This window comes from Emydura macquarii, unplaced genomic scaffold (genome assembly GCF_026122565.2).
Source record: "Emydura macquarii macquarii isolate MOO-44397 ecotype Brisbane River unplaced genomic scaffold, CSIRO-AGI_Emac_v2 contig_2199, whole genome shotgun sequence".
In the NCBI taxonomy this organism is placed as follows: Eukaryota; Metazoa; Chordata; order Testudines; family Chelidae; genus Emydura; species Emydura macquarii.
In genome coordinates, this window is record NW_027132336.1 from 1,540,220 (window position 1) to 1,560,570 (window position 20,351).

Consider the following 20,351-nt stretch of genomic DNA (forward strand, 5'->3'; position numbering starts at 1 on the left):
TAAGCTCCCTCCTCAACGCTGAAATCAATGGGAACTGAAGGCACTCAGCACCTCTGGACGTGCTCAGTACTTAGCATGGTTGAGCCTTTAATTAGACGTATGCATGGGAAACATAGTGATTTCCTCACTCCTTTTGAGCAGAGCTGGCTGAATAACTAATTTTTAGCACGCTGAATGGTCCGAAAAATCAAAATCCAGTTATTAAAAAAAATCAGTTTAAAATGCCCAAACATTTCATTTTGATTTTGGGCATTTTAAACTGATTTTTTTTTTATAACAGCAACAGAAATTTGGAAATGAAGGGCTAGATTTACAAGGGACTTAGATGCCATTCACAAAATGGGGGAGGAAAAGGTGATGCCACCCTTATACCCAATAACCCATTGGTTAGGGAACTCACCTGGGATTCACTGAAGCAGGGACAGGTACACAGGTGTCCCCACCTTCCTAACCACCAGCCTAAAGAGTAAGTCTCTTTCTCTTTGTCTCTCTCTTTGGCCCAGTGAATACTTAATTATTTATACCAAGTGGAACAGCTTCAACAGGAGAGGTTGCAAGATACCCACCCCAAAATAGAGAGTAGCCTGGACGTTCAGGCATTCACCTGGGGGTGGGGTGGGGAGTGACTTGGGTTTAAGTCCCTGCTCCAGTGCTAGGATTGAAACCTGAGTCTCCCACATCCTAGGTAAATATCCTGGCTGTTTGGCATAAATTGGGGGGGGGGGGGCATCACTACCCACCCCTCTTCCTCACTTTTGTGAATGGTCCTGGTCCATGATTGGAGCTCCTAGGTGCTACGATAATACAAATAATAAAAATCTCTGCAGAGAACCAACAGCAGTCCATAGTTTTGACCAATTTGTTGGTGCCAGTAGGTGCTTTTGACTATTATTGGTTTTATTAATTACTAAGTGCCAACTGTGTGCTTGGTGCTTTACAAACAAATAAGAAGAAAGGCTTAGTGCCAAACCCACCACTGAGATGTACAGGCATGCTGACATCAGTGGTGTTGCGCTCAGTTAACCAAGTTGTGAATTGGTTAACTGGAGTTTAGATTTATTAGTGACTACATTTTTGAATGGCTAGAGTCCTATCATGTTCACTCTTAATGTTCAGTTTTACATCATTCAAAATGGGAGTGGGGGGAATATGTGTTTCGTGGTCATATAAATTTATTCTTTGTAGTGTTTGAGTTTTTTCCTCTTTGGAGGGAAAGGGTGCAGAGGGGAATGGGAGAACAAATAAACGGTAGGGTCTGTCCTGAATTAGCAACCACAGCAAAACACAGAACCTAGGACCCTCTTTGCAACTGCTGTGAAGACAGCTTCAATCTATGTGACTAGCAGTTAGCCCAAGCTGGAAATGGCAGCATTACAGAAGAATGGACTACTGTGGCATCTTTCCTCCAGTGATCTAGTGGCAGACAGATTTTTTCCATTCAACATTTACCATGCATGACTTTTATTTTTATTTGGTGTTTTTCCTTTAATAACCATATTTAGGGACAAACACTGCTCTCAGTTGCATACACAGGACTCCCACTGAATCTGATAGAAGCTAACTGTGCATATCTGAGGGCAGTGGATACTGCTAGGAAATTTCCTCTATGTCAAATGTTCACTTGACATTCAGGATTTGAAGGTTTCCCTTATATGGTAAGAAAGGGGAAATTTCTGCTTTCCTTCTCTGAAATCTACACAGAGTTGCACAGTTGGACAAATGTCAGTGCACAAAGCTTCTTTTTGCTGTATGCTACCTGTAGGGCATCCGTCTGCTTCATGACAAAGCTGCTAGGGCAAAAGGCACATTAATATATGTAAAAAATTCAGGATACAGCTTGGTTTGGCGCATGAGATACTGAGCACCCCCTTCGTTGGCTCACTCAGCTTGCTCTATTGATCATGGCAGAACTAACAACCTTCCTCTTTTTGTGCAGTATTGTTTATTTCCACATCTGCAGAGGGGCAGTGTTTCTTAAAGGTTAGAGGAAAGTCCTGAGCATTAGAAGACATGGGTTCAGTGATTTGACTGGAACTGAGGGAACCAGTCCCTTCACAGGAACTGAGAGGAAGATGGCCCATTGATTAGGGCACTAACCTAGCATTTGGGAAACCTGGTTCAAGTTCTTGCTCCACTACAGGCTACCTGCGTGACCTTAGTAAAGTCACTTAGCAACCCTGTTTCCCTTCTGTAAAATGAACATGCTACTACTTCTCTACCTTATTGGGGGAGTGTAAGGAGGACAAATAAATCAAAGATTATGAGGTGCTCAGATACTATGGTAATAGGGATCTGTGACCAAGTCAGACCTGACAGTTCTGGAAAGATGGCTGCCTACAGGTAGTCACCCAGCCAAGTACTAGCCAGGCCCGGGACATTTTACCTTCCAAGATTGGACGAGATCAGAGGTGTTCAGTTTGTTTTGGCTCTAGAAGAGTGGCTGAAGGCAGGTATATTAGTCTTAGAATGATTAAAGCCCTTTTTTCCTATGCACTAAAAGAGGTTAACGATGGACTCCTGAGTCTAATTAAGAGCAGCCTGTGACCTTTAAAACCTCTTTCCAGTGAAAAGGATAAGCGATGCAGGTTAAAAAGCAACTGGCAGAAGGGTTGTGTGTAGTTTTTTCCTAAAAAGGGGAAATTGTGTGTTTATTTTTGTTTCAGGAGCTGTCCTCGGTTCCCAGCATGGGTAGAGGGAATGGCTGGTGAGTGGTAGCTGGCATAAAAAAAAGGCAGTACTCCAGTGGGATTTAGGGAATGTAATTTTTTGTTTTTGTTTAAAGAAACTTTTGGGCCAACCTTAAGGTCTACCCTGTAAATAAACCAACATAAAGAATTAAACCTCCAAAGTGGGACTGATTTACCCTAGAGCCCCTCAATCCCAAAGGGAGAAACACTGAGCCCCGATGTGATGAAAGAGACGCATTGTCATAGGTCATATAAGTACTGAAGATATCTAACTAGGGAGACAGGAGGTGTACACTGCAGCTCAATACGGGGGCCCAAACTGCAGATATAAAAAGTCACATGAATTTTTAACAATTAACTAATATGAAAAAAGCAATATATAATTGTATCACCTGACGTAAGAAGCTATACTGACACATTTCTCATTGGATCTTCAAAACCTTCCTAGAGTAAATATAATAAATATAATAAATTCCTGGGAAAGGGAGTGTAGGAGGGAAAGTAAAAATCACCCTCCCCCCCAATAAAGGCATATTAGCCAACAAATTCTCTCTCTGTAGGTTAACACTTTTTTCTTCCAGCAATATGTAACACAAAAAATTACATAAGAGTATGAGTGACATAATTAAGTTCAAAATGAATATGTATGGCTCTTTGCTATGATAATTTGTGCATTCAATCAGTCGAAAGTTGATATTATTCTACATTACTATTTACCAATCATTGCATTGCGTTAACAGACTGAGGTCCTGATCAAGACTGGAGCTACATTGTGCTAGGTGCCATACAAACACCTATAATGTCATGCTCTTTCCCCAAAGAACTCACAACCTAAGAATTATCTTCAAAAAGTGTTTTTTTGTAATTCATCCTTACAACACCCAAAGTACTGCCTGTCCAAGGTTACATGGAGAGAGTAGAGAATTCAGGCGTTCCCAGCTCATGGAATCATAGAAGATTAGGGTTGGAAGGGACCTCAGGAGGTCATCTAGTCTAACCCCCTGCTCAAAGTAAGACCAACTCCATTAAATCATCCCAGCCAGGGCTTTGTAAAGCCACACCTTAAAAACCTCTAAGAATGGAGATTTCACCACCTCCCTAGATAATCCATTCCAGTGCTTCACCACCCTCCTAGTGAAAAGATTTTTCCTAATATCCAACCTAGACCTCTCCCACTGCAACTTGAGACCATTGCTTCTTGTTCTGTCATCTGCCACCACTGAGAACAGCCTAGCTCCATCCACCCCGGAACCCACTTTCAGGTAGTTAAAGGCTGCTATCAAATGCCCCCTCATTCTTCCTTCTGCAGACACAACAAGCCTACTTCCCTCAGCCTCTCCTCATAAGTCACATACTCCAGCCCCCTAATCATTTTTGTTGCCCTCCGCTGGACTCCTTCCAACTTGTCAACATCCTTTCTGTAGTGGGGGGCCCAAACTGTACACAATACTCCAAATGTGGCCTCACCAGTGCCAAATAGATAGGAATAATCACTTCCCTCCATCTGCTGGCAATGCTCCTACTAATACATCCCAATATGCTGTTAACCTTCTTGGCAGTAAGGGCACACTGTTGATTCATATCCAGCTTCTTCTCCTCTGTAACACCCAGGTCCTTTTCTGCAGAACTGCTGCCTAGCCAGAAACTGGAAATTCTGCTCTGGGGGAAATTCTGAAAAGAACGGAAAACTACATTTCAGCATTTCCCACAGACCAGAATTTCAAAATACCATTTAGAAAAAGTTAAAATGATATTTGTTGTAACCTTTTCAGTGTATGCAGTAAAACAACAAGAGGTCTCTGGCACCTTAAAGACTAACAATTTTATTTGGGCATAAGACGAAATGGATGTCTGCCCACGAAAGCTTATGCCCAAATAAATGTGCTAGTCTTTAAGGTGCCACAGAACTCTCATTGTTCTGCTGAAAACAGACTAACACGGATACCCCTCTGGAACTCGTCAATGTATGCAGTGTAGTTGTAGCCATGTTAGTCCCAGGATATTAGAGAGACAAGGTGGATGAGGTAATATCTTGTATTGGACCAACTTCTGCTGGTCAGAGAACTCTGTTAAATTGGAAAAGATGAGGGTTAATATGGAATTAATGATGAATTAATTAATAATGGAATATGAAAATTGGAAGGTGGATAAGGAACTGATTAAAGGGTAGACTACAACAAGTCATACTGAAAGGTGAACTGTCAGGCTGGAGGGAAGTTACTATTGGAGTTCCTTAGGGATCAATTTTGGGACAAATCTTATTTAACCTTTTTATTACTGGCCGTGGCACAAAAAGTGGGAGTGTGCTAATAAAGTTTGCGGATGATACAAAGTTGGGAAGTATTACCAATATAGAGAGAGACTGGGATATCATACAACAAGATCTGGATGACATTGTTCACTGGAGAAATAGGATGAAATTTAATAGTGGAAAGTGCAAGGTCATGCATTTAGGGACTAATAACAAGAACTTCTGCTATAAGTTGGGGACGCATCAGTTGGAAATGACAGAGGAGGAGAAGGACCTGGGCGTATTGCTTGATCACAGGATGACTATGAAGCGCCAATGTGATGTGACCATGAAAAAAGCTAATGCGGTCCTAGGATGCATCAGTAGAGATAGATAGGTGTTAGTACTGTTATACAAGGCATTGGTCAGACCTCATCTGTAATACTGTATGCAGTTCTGGTCTCCCATATTTAAGAAAGATGAATTCAAACTGGATCAGGTGCAGAGAAAGGCTACTAGGATGATCCATGGAATGGAAAACCTGCCTTATGAGAAGAGACTCAAAGAGCTTGGTTTGTTTAACCTAACCTAAAGAAGGCTGAGAGGAGATATGATTGCTCTCTATAAATACCAGGGAGGGAGCGGAGTTATTTAAGTTCAGCACCAATGTGGACACAAGAACAAATGGATATAAACTGGCCATCAGGAAGTTTAGACTTGAAATTAGACGAAGATTTCTAACCATCAGGGGAATGAAGTTCTGGAACACCCTTCCAAGGGGAGCAGTGGGGGCAAGAAACCTGACTGAGCTTGATAAGTTTATGGAAGGGATGTTATGATGGGACAGCCTAATTTGGCAATTGACTGATCTTAGATTTCTAGCAGTAAATATGCCCAATGGCCTGTGAAGGGATGTTAGATAGGGTGGGTTCTGAGTTACTACGGAGAATTCTTTCTAGGTGTCTGGCTGGTGAGTCTTGCCCACATACTCAGGGTTTAACTGATCACTATATTTGGGGTTGGGAAGGAATTTTGGATTGAAAGAGGCCCTGGGTTTTTTTTTTGGCAGATTGGAAGAGGTCCTGGGGTTTTGCCTTCCTCTTTAGCGTGAGGCAGGGATCAATCGCTGGTGGATTCTCTGTACCTTGAAGTCTTTAAATAAGTCTTTGAGGACTTCAATAACTCAGTCTTAGATTAGGGGTCTATTACAGGAATGGGTGGGTGATGTTCTATGGCCTGCGTTGTGCAGGAGGTCAGACTAGATGATCATAATAATCCCTTCTGACCTTATAGTCTATGAGTCTATGAATGTGTCTCAAAAGCTTCTCTCTCACCAACAGAAGCTGGTCCAGTAAAAGACATTACATCACCCATCTTTTCTCTGTCATCAACCTTTGCAAAACATTTAGGACGCTTCCTAAGATGCCCAGAGCCCTGGCTGCCCATCAGTTAGGAAGCCTGGAAGCTCTGGGAGGCTTGATTCCATGGCAGCCCACCTGGTGAGCTGCCCTGGAGCTTGGGACCAAGGAAGGCGGGGAAGGGGATCTGGGGACCCTGGAATCTCTGGGAACCCTGACTTTGGGGCAATTTACCTGCTGGGCTGCTCTGGAGCCTGGAAGTCCAGGCTTCCAAAGAGCTAGGAGCCTACAGCCCGTGGGAGCCCAGGGTTCCAAGGGGCTGCAATCTTGGGAATCTGGGAGCCAGGGGATGGATATGCTGTGGAGAAGATGGGCAGGTGAGCAGGCAGGAAACTGCTTGCTTTCCACCAGAATATTGGCAAAATGGACACATTCTGGCAGAACATGTAGATTTCACAGAATCAGCATTTTGCAGCAGAAAACATGCCATCAGAAAACTCCTAGTTGTGTTGCCACACTCATGCGCCATGGATCTAAGATGCCAAGGGGTACAATGGCAAGTCAGAACCAGGGGTCTGACTGGTTTAAAGGTCTTTACCTCCCAGAGTTGACCACTAGTGTAAACAAACAAGCACCGACCTCACTGAATCCACACTCACAGACATATCTGTAAAATATCTTTAAAACCCTAAACAACAAATATCTAATGGTAACAAAACACTCCATAGTAATCTAATAAGGGCTGATAGTGAATTAAGGGCCCTTAGTAATATCGCAGCCACTCCACTATCTATGTATTTGTATAGCTTATCGTACTGTCTGAGTATCTTGCAAATACTAATGAATTTACCCTCACAATTCACCTGGGAGATATATAAGTGCTATCTCTATGTTACAGACGAGGCACCAAGGTACATAAGGTAAAATCCAAACTGGGACAGAGCCTTGGTTACCTTAGTTTTAGTTTGATGCCTTAACCTCTGAGCCACTAACCGCTATAGTAGCTCTATTTTTCTTGTCTGGATTAATAAAAGACCTGTGTGATGGGTCTTATTACTAAATATTAAAATCACCAGAAAGGCAGCATAGGCCAATGACTAGGCATGCTGTGAGCTGAGACAACTGCCTAACATCTAAACTGTGTTCATTTTACTGGTACTCTGTCCCTTCCTAGTTTGTCTGTTTCTTCCCTCAGTCCCCTGTTGCATCTTGCAGTAAATCTAGATGCTGAGCTCTTGGGGCTATCTTCTTATTACTTGTTGGTACAACACCTATCAACGCTGGACCCTCATCCTAGATTGGGAATCCATGAAGCTATCATAATACAAATAATAGGGGCCTGGGAGTCAGTGACAAGATTATATTCCCTTCTCTGCCACTGTCTATGCCTGCACTGCAACCAGAGGTGCCACTGCATCGCAGGTAGATGATGTACTTTGATCTAACTAGCTTGAATAACAATAGCAATTAAACCACAGAACAAGGGCCAGACAAGCCATCCCAGATCCTGCGTGTGTCCTCACGCAGCTAGCCCTCACTGCCATAGCTTCCCTGCTGTTGTTATTAAAGCTATCTGGAACAAAGCTAGTTCCAGTACGTCTACATGAACTGCAGTCACCTTGGATTGCAGTGTACACATATCCTTCGCTAGTTTGCAAGTAACTGAACCTCTGTGCCTCAGCTTCCCTAGCTGTAGATTTATTCTCTGTTAGATCTATACTAAGAAATGGATTACATTGCTCTAATCAGATTTACACAAAACTCTAAGGGTGAAATCTTGGTCCCACTGAAGTCAATGGGTGTTTTGTTACTGACTTCAGTAGAGCCAGGATTTCACCCTATGTTAACAATTCAGAAAGCAAATAGAAATCTGACCAAATGTCTGCTCTAAGGAATCTACCTGTCTGAAAGAATTAAAATGAAATCCCATAAAAATGTAGGTAATGTAGGCACCTTTGAAAAGTGCTTTACAATTCTCATATGAACAATTCTATAGAGATGAAAAATATATTTTTATTACTACCACTTCAGCTATGACTCAGAAATCAGGATTTCCCTGAAGAACTTTGGGGAACCTATCCAATTCCCATTGAAGACAAGGGGAGTTTTCCCACTGACTTTAATGGGATTTTATGGAGCCCTTAGCTTCACAAGCAACATATCTTTTTGTCACTCAGAAAACCTTGGCTGGCAAGTTGGTTAGTTTGCCTCTTGGTGGATAAACATTCCATTACAGTAAGGATATTGTGAGTCTAAAAGCAAACATATCCCAAACACTGAAGAGATCATGAACAACTCTAGCTGTAATGATATTTATATTGTGGCACTTCTTATTAGATGAATGTCCCTAAATTCACATCCAAACTGCCAGAACCAGCCAGATTTTTGTTTCTCTGGCCATCTCACTTGCTAGACAATATTCCACAACAGCTACCCGTTGGCCTGAACTTTAATTTATAGAAGGCAGATAAAATAGAACTAATTCAGAAAAACACAAATCCACATTTTCTGTTCTTATTTAGTCAATGTTTATCTTTCTTTGAATCAAAAGACCACTATCAAGAGAGGATATATGGGGGCGAAATGCTATTGTTTGCAGAAGTGCTCTAATTGACATTCAGGCAGAAGGCAGGGCAATACCTTTATTGCTATACCTTGAATTCAAGGCCTTTAAAATGCATTTTAATAGCTACATTAAGACAAATTAAATAAGCAATTGTGTTACTTTTCATTAGATTTTGTAGAACAGTACAACAGGGAAAATTGTGTTAAAGCTGAATTATATTGACAAAAAAGCACTTTGTTTCTGTGTAAAAAATAGCGTAATTATAATCTTTTAAAGATAAAAATATGCTGTTTTGTGTCAATTTCAGTTTTTCAAAATACATAAATAAAAACTGAAAAACGAAAGGAAGTCTGGTCTTATGACAAGGTACTAGTCTAGCACTTGGAAGACCAGGCTTCAGTTCCCAGTTCTGCCACTGACCTCTTAAATGAACTTGGACAAGTCATTTAGTCTTCCTGTGATTCAGTTTCCCTTTCAGTAAAATAGGAATAGTAGTTCCCAACTTCAAAGGGCTGTTATGAGGCTAAATCCATAAGCGTTTGGGAGGCACTCAGATACTACGGGGATGGGTGTCTATAAGTAGATAGAAAAATATACCTATAATAATATTGTAAAGAGCTTAAATGTTCTTTGTTGTAATCCAATAATTTTTGTATGAAACAGAGATAATTGAGAATGCCTCACCAGTAAATAAGTACCCAGATTATGCCCAAGCATGAAAAAGTCACAGAAGGTCCAAGAAACTCCACCCCATCCCATTAATAGTAGCACGGTTCTCCACTCTCATGGAGTGGGCATGTGCTGGGCATTCACATGGAGGCCCAGTGTTTCTTGTTTTCTAGGGACTCTATCATCCCTCCATCTATCCCTTGTGGCAGCCTATATATCCATCGTGGCCCGGCGTGTGTATGCCCTCAAAGTTTCCTCGAGGGTGATTAAGTTTGTGGGTTCCAAACCACACTATATCAGACACAGTTAGCACGGTCTTACATGGGGAAATCTCTACAGAGTGGCAGGGAGCAGCTCTCCCTTGACCCTTCCTCAGCTCCCCCCACCCCCAAAACTGCAGAGCAACACTTGCTTAGGTTCAGTCTTCCTCTCTGTGACAGGATTTGGCCTGTTTGGGGGAACGTCTTCCAGTTTCTATCTCAGCAGAAATTTCACAGGACGTCATATGGCCCAATGATTTTTGCAAACAGTGGGCCATGTTCAGCTCTGGTGTAACATTGCTGACTACAATGGGCTGGTGTGTCATGAAACTCTAGGCACCACATTTTGTCTTAATTTCAGCTAGTTTGGCCTTTATGCAGCTGCGCAGCGGAGTAAAATGGGAGTGAGGGCCCACCCCAACTACAGTGTGGCCTGTCTGGATCACAGCTCTGGGCGTAGGGAAGGGCAAATTTTGTGGAGATGCTACTTCCTCCTCAGGAGGTAGATAGGAAAGGGAAGTGAATGGATCCCCTCAGTCCTCCCCCCCAATGTGCTGGCCAGCAGAGCTGAGCTGATGCAAGGAGGAGGAAATAAACTACAATCTATACAGGGCTGCAGTAATTTACTTCCTGCCATAGAGCTCCCCCTAGGGCAGCTCAGCTACTCACCATCTCATATGCAAGGCTGGTTCACAACCTAGCTCATGTCTGTTGCCAAGGATATTACAAGTATGTTGCATTTGGTTTGCACACCCTTTATATGTTCTGTCCTTCTTCACTCTAGGTTACACTCCGTTTTTTCTTCAAATCGTGTAAATCTAAGTCATGCATCATCAGAGCTTTGGGTTAGTTAAAAAAGAGAGTTAAGCATAAGGCACCCAGTATTAAAAACATGCTTCTGGAACAGAGGCCACGATCCTAACTGACTTCACCAACAGTGCCCAACAAACAGAACAAAACCGCTCTCCCTCTATGATGCTGATCTAAACAGTACCGAGTGCCAGAAAGCAACCAATAGACAAACATCATCCTAGTTTCCTGAGAAGTAGAGAGAGTCAAATAATATTCTGTATACATCTTATTGAAGAAAGCGTGCTGGGATTTGCTGCTCAACTAATCAAGTATATCATTGTTCATGTAATCTGACCCTCTTTATCCCAGGGTTGAACAGACCTTGAGTGATTCATCTGAGGAATTTTTTGCATCAATAATTGAGTAAATATTCCTGAATAATTATTTACACAATTCATCCACATCTACTGAACAGATGCAACCTATGAGGAGATTGCACACACTGAGTAGCCCTTTCATCCACAAGTAGCTTCACTGAAGTCAATGAAATTACTAATCACTGGGAGTAAATCTATCAGAATCTGACCCTCAGTCTTGATCTTGAACCTTAAAGACTGCCATTAACTTCAATGTTCTTTGGGTCAACTCCTAAATGGAGATCACCCAGATGAATTAGGGACCTGATTCTTATTTTAGATGATGTGAGGAACCGATGCTGCTAGCCCACTGTGCATAAAGCCCCCAATGAAGCAAATGGAGGATAATTCTGCAGTTCTCATTCAGGCAAAACTCCCACCAAAGTGAATCAGAGTTTTGCCTGAGTAAGGACTGCAGGATTGGGCTCCCATCCTAACCAGGTCCGTTTGATATTTTGTGGTGATAGTTTACCATCCTGCAATAGTTGCACTGGTCAGGAAACAGACTTTTAAAACCATCATATATACTTCTCACCTTAGACTGGAGGGAACTTTTCTGCAAAGTGAAAATGAACAAGTGTAAGTAACTGGTCAGGTGCTTGTTGTTAAAATCATTACGGCTTTATAGTAACATTTCATTCCTATTGAATAACTGAGTGTGAATGTTTTAACCAGCTCAGCAGATTTGATCAAAGATTCCTCTAGGCAGGGCTAAAGGGACACAAAGCTCAATTCTCCACTTTCCTAAGAAGTCAAGCTATAATGATTGGGTTTGCTGTACAAAATTTTAGCCCCCTTACAGTAGAAGCACAACCACCAGGTAAACTGTAAAGATGTAAACTTTGTATGAAATGTTAACGACACACTATGTTATCAACAGCCATATACTGGTCTTCATCATTATAAAAAGTGATAATAAAATACTGTACCTAAAAAAATAAATTGGTTCCTATTGTAATTATTTGAAGCATGTTCAATAGTTACATTAGAAATACTTTTATAGAACTCCACTTTATTGACTGATTTATAGGAAAATATCTTTAAGCCAGTCAGGGTGAATATTAGTCTATGTATAATTCAAAAGAAAAGAATTCATATTCTTTGGGGGAGTTCAGTCACATAAATAATTGTGAATGAAATTAAAACAAAACCATAGAGAAATGCCCTGTTTTTAAGTGCTTTGCTGTACAGATCAGATGTTCAGCATCTGCATAAATCCTTCCTTAATCAATTATGCAAAAAGCAAAAAAACCTCAGAAAATAAAACCAGATTGTTGTCTGTTCCACGCAATTAAAAATGATTTTATAGCAAAGAAATTACTTTTAAGGCATATGTCATCTGTTCCATCCATACTTCACCCCCATTCAAATTTAATGGTCAATCATCTTTACTCTTTCACAGACTCTTTCTGTTCTGACAAAGAAAAACACAGGGAAATAACTGTTTACAGCATGCCAAACTGATTTAAAAATGAGGCATGCAACAGTGAAATGTGTATTTGCAGAGTGGGAAGCCACTCCAACCTGAGCACCCAGTGACAGATACAATCCTTCCTGGTGGTGAGAATGGATATTTTTAATGAAGCTGTCCAGCATTTCGCGAGGTAGCACATTTACCATGTGTTGCTTTGGTTGCTCTGACAATTATATAGTTTATTGACTTAGCCCCACTGCCATCTGTCCACAAACTACCTGAGCTTGCCTCACCTCCCCTTCAAGCCATTTTAAAATGAATTCTCCATTTTACAGAAGGAGAAATGCCTTATATTTTTCTCATCTCAGCCACTTCTACTATCTTCTGATATTAGCAGCCTTGTGTGTACGCTGCATCAAGAGAGCTGTTTTCATCTAATCATCAGAAGTTTGCAAAGGTCGGCCACAGCTTCAAAACAAGCCTTAATGCCTCTTCTTTCAACGATGTGAACATTTAAACCAAGTTTGAATCTTCTCATCACTCAGAATCCTTGTTTCCCGCACAAGGTACTACTTTAAGGAGCCTGAATTTGAAAATATCCCAATTTGATTTTCATTTCAACCATCCAAACTCACAATGGGCCACATGCTGTAGTCTTCACTTAGGCAAAACTGCCATTTGAGTTGGCCCTGAAGGGAAATGGTCTATTAAATCAACACCTAAGCCTCACCCACTAAAGACCTGCTTGCATCTATGTCCAGGATTAATCTAAGTGAACTGAACAGTAAAAATGGATAGCAGATACAACAGTTTAAGTTACTGGTTTATCATTTCTACTGCTGACATAGGGATCCCAAGGGAAGAGGGTCTGTTGCCACCGTGCTGTAAAACAACCAAGGTAAGGAAGTGGATATCTAATGAGTCAAAGCTATAGATTTTATTTGGATGCTTCAAGATGCCTGCCATATTAGATTAGACTTCCTTCTGTTTCAGACTTGTTTACTAGGCAAATGTTTATGTGGCAAATGTCAAATACTACTGCAAATGGAGAGATAAGAAGATATGATATGCATAATAAGACAGAGCAGCATTTCCCCCCTCAGACAGACACATCTTGCAGCAGTGCAGTAGGAGAGGGACTGTTAGATTCTTTAAATGTTGGCTGAGTCCTCCAGGCAATTGGAAATGTTTTCTCTATTGATGAATGCACAGATGCCACCCTGTTTCTCATCCTACCCATCAGTGGTTATGGGATTTTATAAATCCCCTGGGGGTAATAGTGTGTTTTAATCATTGCTCGAAAAACAAATTCAGACTCTTAAAGTATAAGTGCAAATAGAAAAAAGAGAGAAAGATTACTATTAAAGGATTAGAACAGCTACCCAGCCATCAGAAATTTGTTCTTGTATAAGTGATAAACTGCTGCACTTGTTTCTCATTTTTAAAAAATAAATCTAATATGCCCAAAGACTGTGAATGTGAGGGATTATAGTGTCTTTTGTGTGGTGATTGCTGTTCCTTTGAACATCTGCACAGCAGTGTGCCACCAACTGCACATGTGAGAACAATAACAGAGCCCAAACCCAGCCCCTGAGATTAGCCCCTGAGAGGTACTGAGGGGCAGAGAAATTCTCAGGGGCATATGCAAGGGCCACAGGGGGACAGAAATCTCCAAGTCCCTGTTTTCACTTAAACCCCGTGTAAAACAATTCAGGAGGGTTCAGAATACAAAGGTTTATTTAGAAAAGAGTTTGGATTGTTCTTTAGATTTTTTTTTTTTTTGGCAAACACTTAAATCCTTTCAGAATATCAAAGATTGTCAGTGGCTATTAGCCAGCATCTTCTTCCTCCCTCTTCCCCCACCTCACCAGTAAAACCTGGTTTCTTCCTGGGATGAGTCCAGCACAAGTCCCAACTTCTCCAACTGCTAATAAACACCCAAATCTCCCACTCCACCATCACCAGTCAATCCCTTCCTCTTCCCATCTTTGCTTGGCTTCTAGAGAACTTCAGAGACCTTTACAGTAGTCACCATGCCCCAAACATAGTGTCCCACCTTCTCCTTTACAGTTCCTCCCCTCCAAGCTTAATGCATATTCCTCTCCTCTCCCCCACTTGTCCCTCTTTACTCCAGCATGAATCCCCACCCCTGCTTCACTCCACTTCAAGGTCAGTGCACTCACCCCCTACCCACACCCCCTGCTTCTTCACTGGCCTACTCTCTACTCCAGAGCTCAGCTCCCTCTCCTCTCCATTCCAGCTCAGTGTAGACCCCTCTACTCCACTTCAACTCAGTGCAGAAAATTCTTCTTCTTCTTCTTGAAGAGGATGTGTTTGAAAGACCTGCGGAAGTCCTGGTTGAAGATTGTGTAGATGACCGGGTTGAGGGAACTATTGCAGTACCCGATCCAGAAGAAGAACTTGAAGAGAGTCTTAGGGGTCTCACACGCCTCCCGGCAGATGCCATAGAGGCTGTAGCTGAAGAAGAAGGGGAACCAGCACACCACAAAGACCCCCATGACCACAGCCAAGACAAAAGTGAAGCGTTTCTCCCGGGCCTGGGTGACCTTCTTACGGCAGACGCTGCTGCGCTTCCTGCGGCGGTGAGAGGAGAAGAGCTCCATGGAGCGATTGCTGGAGCGGGAGAAGCGGCTGCTGGAGTGCTTGGAGGAGTAAGAGTATGAGAAGGACTGGCTCTTACTGCTTTTGCTGGGGTGCTCGTCCCGGCTCCGCCTCCGCCTGCTCTCTGAGGTGCTGCTCTCCTCCAGCTCAATGTCCTCCAGCTCTGAGGCTTTGCGCCACTGGTGCACAGAGTAATGTCCGTTTTCCCCTGGCTGCATCCTCAGTGATGTGCAGCCCCCAGGGGCTCGGCTCAGCCCATTCTCAGACTGGGAAGAGCCCTCAGGCATCGTGCGCTTCTCAGAAAGGGTCCTGGTCCTCAGTTTGGCAACCCGGTAGATGCGGACATAGACCAGCACCATGATCAGGCAGGGGGCGAAAAAGGAGCCAATGCAGGAAGAGAGGATATACCAGGTCTCGTCATTGAGTTTGCATTGGGGGAAGAGGTCCCCCTCGGGGTCTCGGTACACAGAGATCAAGGGGGGGAAGGAGATGATGGCTGAGATGAGCCAGACAATGAGGATGATCCCCTTGATCCTCCTGGGGGTCCGTTTGAGGTTGTACTCCACCGCCTGGGTGACAGACCAATACCTGTCCAGGCTGATGGCACACAGGTGCACGATGGAGGAAGTGCAGAACAGCACATCCAGTGCCAGGTAAATGTTGCACCACGCTTTGCCAAAGTACCAGTAGTCCATGAGTTCGTTGGCCAAGGAGAAAGGCATGACCAAGGTGGCCACCAGGATGTCGGCGCTGGCCAGGGACACCAGGAAGAGGTTCTGCGGGGCCCGCAATGCCTTGCTGGTCAGCACCGCTATCACCACCAGCACATTGCCCACGATGGTGAAGACGATCAAGAAACCCACCACAGCCGCCAGACTGGCCACAGTCCCGGGGGAGTAGGGGGAGGGAGGCTGCGGCAGCGGAGAGGAGGAAGGGGAGGGGAAGGCAAGGGACCCATTGGGGGCGCCGACACTGATGTTCATCAGCACCAGCAGATCCATGGTGTGGGCGGGGGAGTCCTATGCAGCCATAGGGGTCAACCTCCCAGCCCCACAGACCAAGCCACTAGGGCTGCCCCTCCAAGTTGGTGCCTTCATCCACACCAGCCCAGAGGAGGCTGCTACCCTCTGTCACACACACCCAGCTGGAGGGGGGTCCCACCCAGCAAAATACCCTCCCCGCCCCACTGGCTGGCTTTGCTTCTTGCTAAGTATCCAGGCACATGGCCGAGCCCGGGAAGGGCGGGGCCGGGCGGACTCTGCCTTCCCTGTAAACCTGCCCGGCGGGGGGGACGGGCAGCGGCGCGCGGCAGGTCACCCCCTTCCACGCCGCTCTCCCGGGTCAGGAGGGAACCGCCCCCGTGGAGTCGCGGGGCTCCCTCGCTGGCTGCCCCTCCGGGGGCCCCTTGCAAGCAGGGCTCCGAGGCGGCGGCGGCGGCAATAATCCCATTAGGCAGCGCCTGCTCCCTTCGCCCCGCGCCGGAGCCAGCTCCGCGCGAAGTAGCAGCAGCAGCAGCGGCGGCGGCTGCCCGCTCGCTCGGCTGGAACCAGCCGCTCCCACGCGGCTCCCCGCCGGACGCCTGCCCGTGCCCGAGGGAGCGGTCTGAGCATGCTCCGGCCCGGAGCCGCCGGCGCTGCCTCGCAGCTACACGCTGCCCGCTTCCTTCCCTGCGCGAGCCGGGCGCGGGGCGTCCGCTGCTGCCGCTGCGCTCTCCTCTGCTCCCGTCTAGGCAGCCTCAGCAGCTCCGGGCGTCGCTGTCCCACCCACCCGCGCTGCCGCCGGCCGGCCGGGGAAGAGCTGGCGGGCGGAGAGCGACGTGCGGCTGCGCTCCCGCGGCAGCTCCGCGGAGCCACCCGCCCGGGCTTGGCTTCTTCAAATGCTTCCGCCTTATTTTGCACCGAGCATCGCCGGCCGCCCGGCGCTGGGGCGCGGCGCGGTGTCTGACCCGCCGTGGGGGGACTCGGGCAGCATGGATCCGGAGTGGCGCCTCGCCTGGCTGCTGCTGCTGTTGTCTCGTCTCGGCATTGAACTTTGTGGGGCTGTCTGAATCCAGCCGCCTCGCTCAGCAGCGCCCTGGCAGCCGGCAGGTGAAGGCTGGGAGCGTGCACGCTAGAGGTCGCTCTTACAATGCTCATCCCACGAAGGCTCGGGGTAAAAAACCCCGGGAGAGGGAACGGTGCGTTGCAAGGTGTTGTCTCCCAGCGGTGTGTGCGGTGGTGGGTTACACACATTGTCGTTTCGCGGCGGGGGAGGGGCCGCTGGTAGGACCTTGCACATGGTGGTTGGGTTTATTTATTTTTATGGATTGGGGGGGTTGGTTTAAGCCTTGCAAAATCTAGCATGCCCCTTCCCCCCCAACCAGTCTGCCTCTCCCCCTGCGCTCTAGCTGCAATTCATTGCAAAGGGGGTTTATAACTGATCTTTAAAAATGCACTGTGTTCCCCCTTTTTTATGTTTAGATCAGCGTGAAATGGATTCTGAGGCGCAACGGAACCTCACAGGCACGAGCAGATGATGTACAAAGGCAGCCAAAGTTAAACTCTGTTTTTTAAACTCTGTATGGAGACCGTTGATGGCATCGGAACGAATGCTTCCCTGTATAGGTGGAATTAAGGGTAACAATCTTCTAGATCCTGATCTCCCGATTTAAGGCAAAACTCCAGCTGATTTTGATGGGAGCAGGATTGGGCCCTTACTGAGCTGAAAGGGCTTTTTGAATTCAGGAAATAAATCTTGGTTCGAGATGTTCTCTGGAAGGGCTCAGTGGCATATGAGACAATTTATTACCATTAATCTCTGGTATCTGGAAACCTGGTTCAGAATTGATCTTGGATCACAAAATGAATATGAGTGATGGTTTCATTCTGTTTATTTTTCTTTCTTTCTTTCTTTTTTTTTTTTTTTTTTTTTTTTTTTTGTGGACAAGCCAAATGCCATAGTAGTACTTGTTGAGCTACCTTCTTTTCTAAGAACCCAGACCTTTGCACATGACCATGAGATATGAGTTATAACACAAGCACAATAGGAACAGTTCCTTCTTCCTCGAACATCTTGTCTTCTCTGGCTCTGTCTTTAGAGTACAAGTTCTTGGGACAGGGACTCTCTCTCTCTCAGTGCTGAAAACGTTCATGCTTTAATAATAATAACAAACTTTACTCACACAGTTTCCCCGTTGATTTCAGGTGAACTAGCCTTAGAATTCAGTGTCTGCTCCCATTAGTGTCAGTGGGAGCCCTGTATTTAGGGCAATATATGGCCTGTAGGACTGAGCTTGTGTTGACAGGGCTGTATGGAGATGTTTGTGCATTACCAGCCAGTATTATGCTTGACCCTTGTAGCTGGTTTATTAGTCCTGCACGCGCATGAGCACCAAAGGCACATTGGAATCATTTAAACAGTAAGAATATGTTGGATGCTAACAGGAGCTCCTTTTTTGGTACATATGAAGGATTTTATGAAGGATTGAGTCAGCAGTGGTCAGACAGGATATTTCTTGATTAAGTGCTAATAAAGTCTCTATTTTTCATATTATGACTTTAAAATACAAAACAAATACATAACAATCTTTGCCTTGTGAAAATTAGGGGAAAGCTGAATATCTTTTAAACAAATGTTATCAGAACGATGGCTTTTTACATATTTAAGGCATCTAGATGTATAGGGCTGAAAGGGACCACAAGAGGTCATCCAGTCCAATCCCCCTGCCCCCTCCCATGCTGAGGCAGGATAATGTAAATTTCAGTGTCTAGGGAAATGTTCTTGATTTTCATTTCTTCTCAAATTCAAAATTTAAATGCTAGGATCAGATTTTCTGGTCTGACTCAGCTGACTTTGGCACAGGACCAGTGTTGTGGTGAGGGCAAAGATGTCTTTTACCCACCTTTGTGTCTCCTGGATCCTGGGTTGAGCTGTGGAATGGTCTGTTCCCTAGTGTACGTTACATCCAGCTGTCCACAGCTTCAAGGAGCTGTTCTTCCAGCTGGGGATCGCCAAGTGCAGAGGCAATGCCACTGGACCAGGGACCAGGATCTTGCTCTGTGCCTTTTATAGTAATTTTTGTCTCCGTGTAGTACATTGGGTTCTGATACTTCCTCTTCTGAAAAATATATTTCAAGATTGTGAAAAAACCTGGGTTGATGGCACTGGTGCATGACATCCACCAAACAACTGCAGTATCAACAATGCCGGATTCCCCACAGTGCCAAACCAACGTGCCGCAACTGTTATCTGGAAGGAGCAACTTTAGGACTGAGCAGGTATATCAGTAACTCCACCCAGGAATCAGTCCTGGGCCTCGCTCTTCAAAGCAAAATCTCAAAAATACCAATTAGTGTCAAATCTTCAGAGCCAGACCTACCCACCCAAAAAAATCTTCAGGTATCTTGCTATTATATAAATAAGGCAAGCAAACTGGATCTGAACCAAATATGATGAATGCGTACGTCCTTGTAAATTCAATAAACAGTACAGACGTACTCATGTACGGAGAACTTGCAAGTGGGTGGTACACATTCTACCATACGCTGTTGACTTTGTTTGCTATTTTCCACTAAATGTGTTTGGGCCTTGTTTGAAATCTTTGATAAACTTCAGTGTGTCTATGAAGTTCACCATGGGAGGAAGGATGGTCTGGTGGTTAGAGCACTAGTCTAGCACTCCGGAGACCTGGATTCAATTGCCTGCTCTACCACCAACTTCTTGTATGCTTGGGAGCAAGCCACTTTGTCTCTTTGTGCCTGGGTTCCTATCTGTAAAGTGGAGATAATAGTACTTCCTTACTTTGCAAGAGTGTATGAGGATAGAGATTCTGGATAGGATAGAGATTTATTAAAGATTCATAAGTACTCAGTTACTATGGTAATGGGAACATATAAATACCTAAAACAGAGTGTATTGTAGGTTCATTTTTTAACTCAAAGTACTATATGAACACTCACTACCTGCTTCAAAAGAAATGGAGCAAAAATACAAAAACTGAAAGTTAGCATAAAATGAATGAAAATTAAAGTGATTGATTCATGCTTAAAGTATAACTTTATCATATTTTTGGGACTATCAAGCTAAGAATACTGAGAGGATTATAAAACAGCTTGAAGCAAATTTGTTTCTTTCATTTGATCTGAGGAGAATGAACACGTATCTAAAAGAACAAAACTGGACAAGAAAACACAACAAATGTAGCATTATAGAGAACTTAGCCCCTGATTCAACAAAGTACTTAAGCACATGCTTAATTTTAATCACATTGAGTAGTCTCGTTGACTTCAATTAGAACTACTCATGCTTAATTTTAAGCATGTGCTTAAGTGCCTTGCAGAATTAGGGGCATACATATTT

General features: G+C 44.2%; 1 protein-coding gene across 1 annotated transcript; it reads right to left on the bottom strand.

The window, feature by feature from the left end:
* Positions 1 to 14,111: 14,111 nt before the first annotated feature.
* Positions 14,112 to 16,096, bottom strand: ADRA2C (adrenoceptor alpha 2C). Its single transcript, XM_067558861.1, has one exon. It carries the CDS (start codon positions 16,013 to 16,015, stop codon positions 14,684 to 14,686), a length of 1,332 nt encoding a protein of 443 aa, XP_067414962.1. The 5' UTR covers positions 16,016 to 16,096; the 3' UTR covers positions 14,112 to 14,683.
* Between the last annotated feature and the right edge of the window lie 4,255 nt (positions 16,097 to 20,351).

What these genes read in the sequence shown, in the direction of transcription:
- ADRA2C (XM_067558861.1), bottom strand. Translation starts at nt 16,015, where the DNA reads ATGGATCTGCTGGTGCTGATGAACATCAGTGTCGGCGCCCCCAATGGG.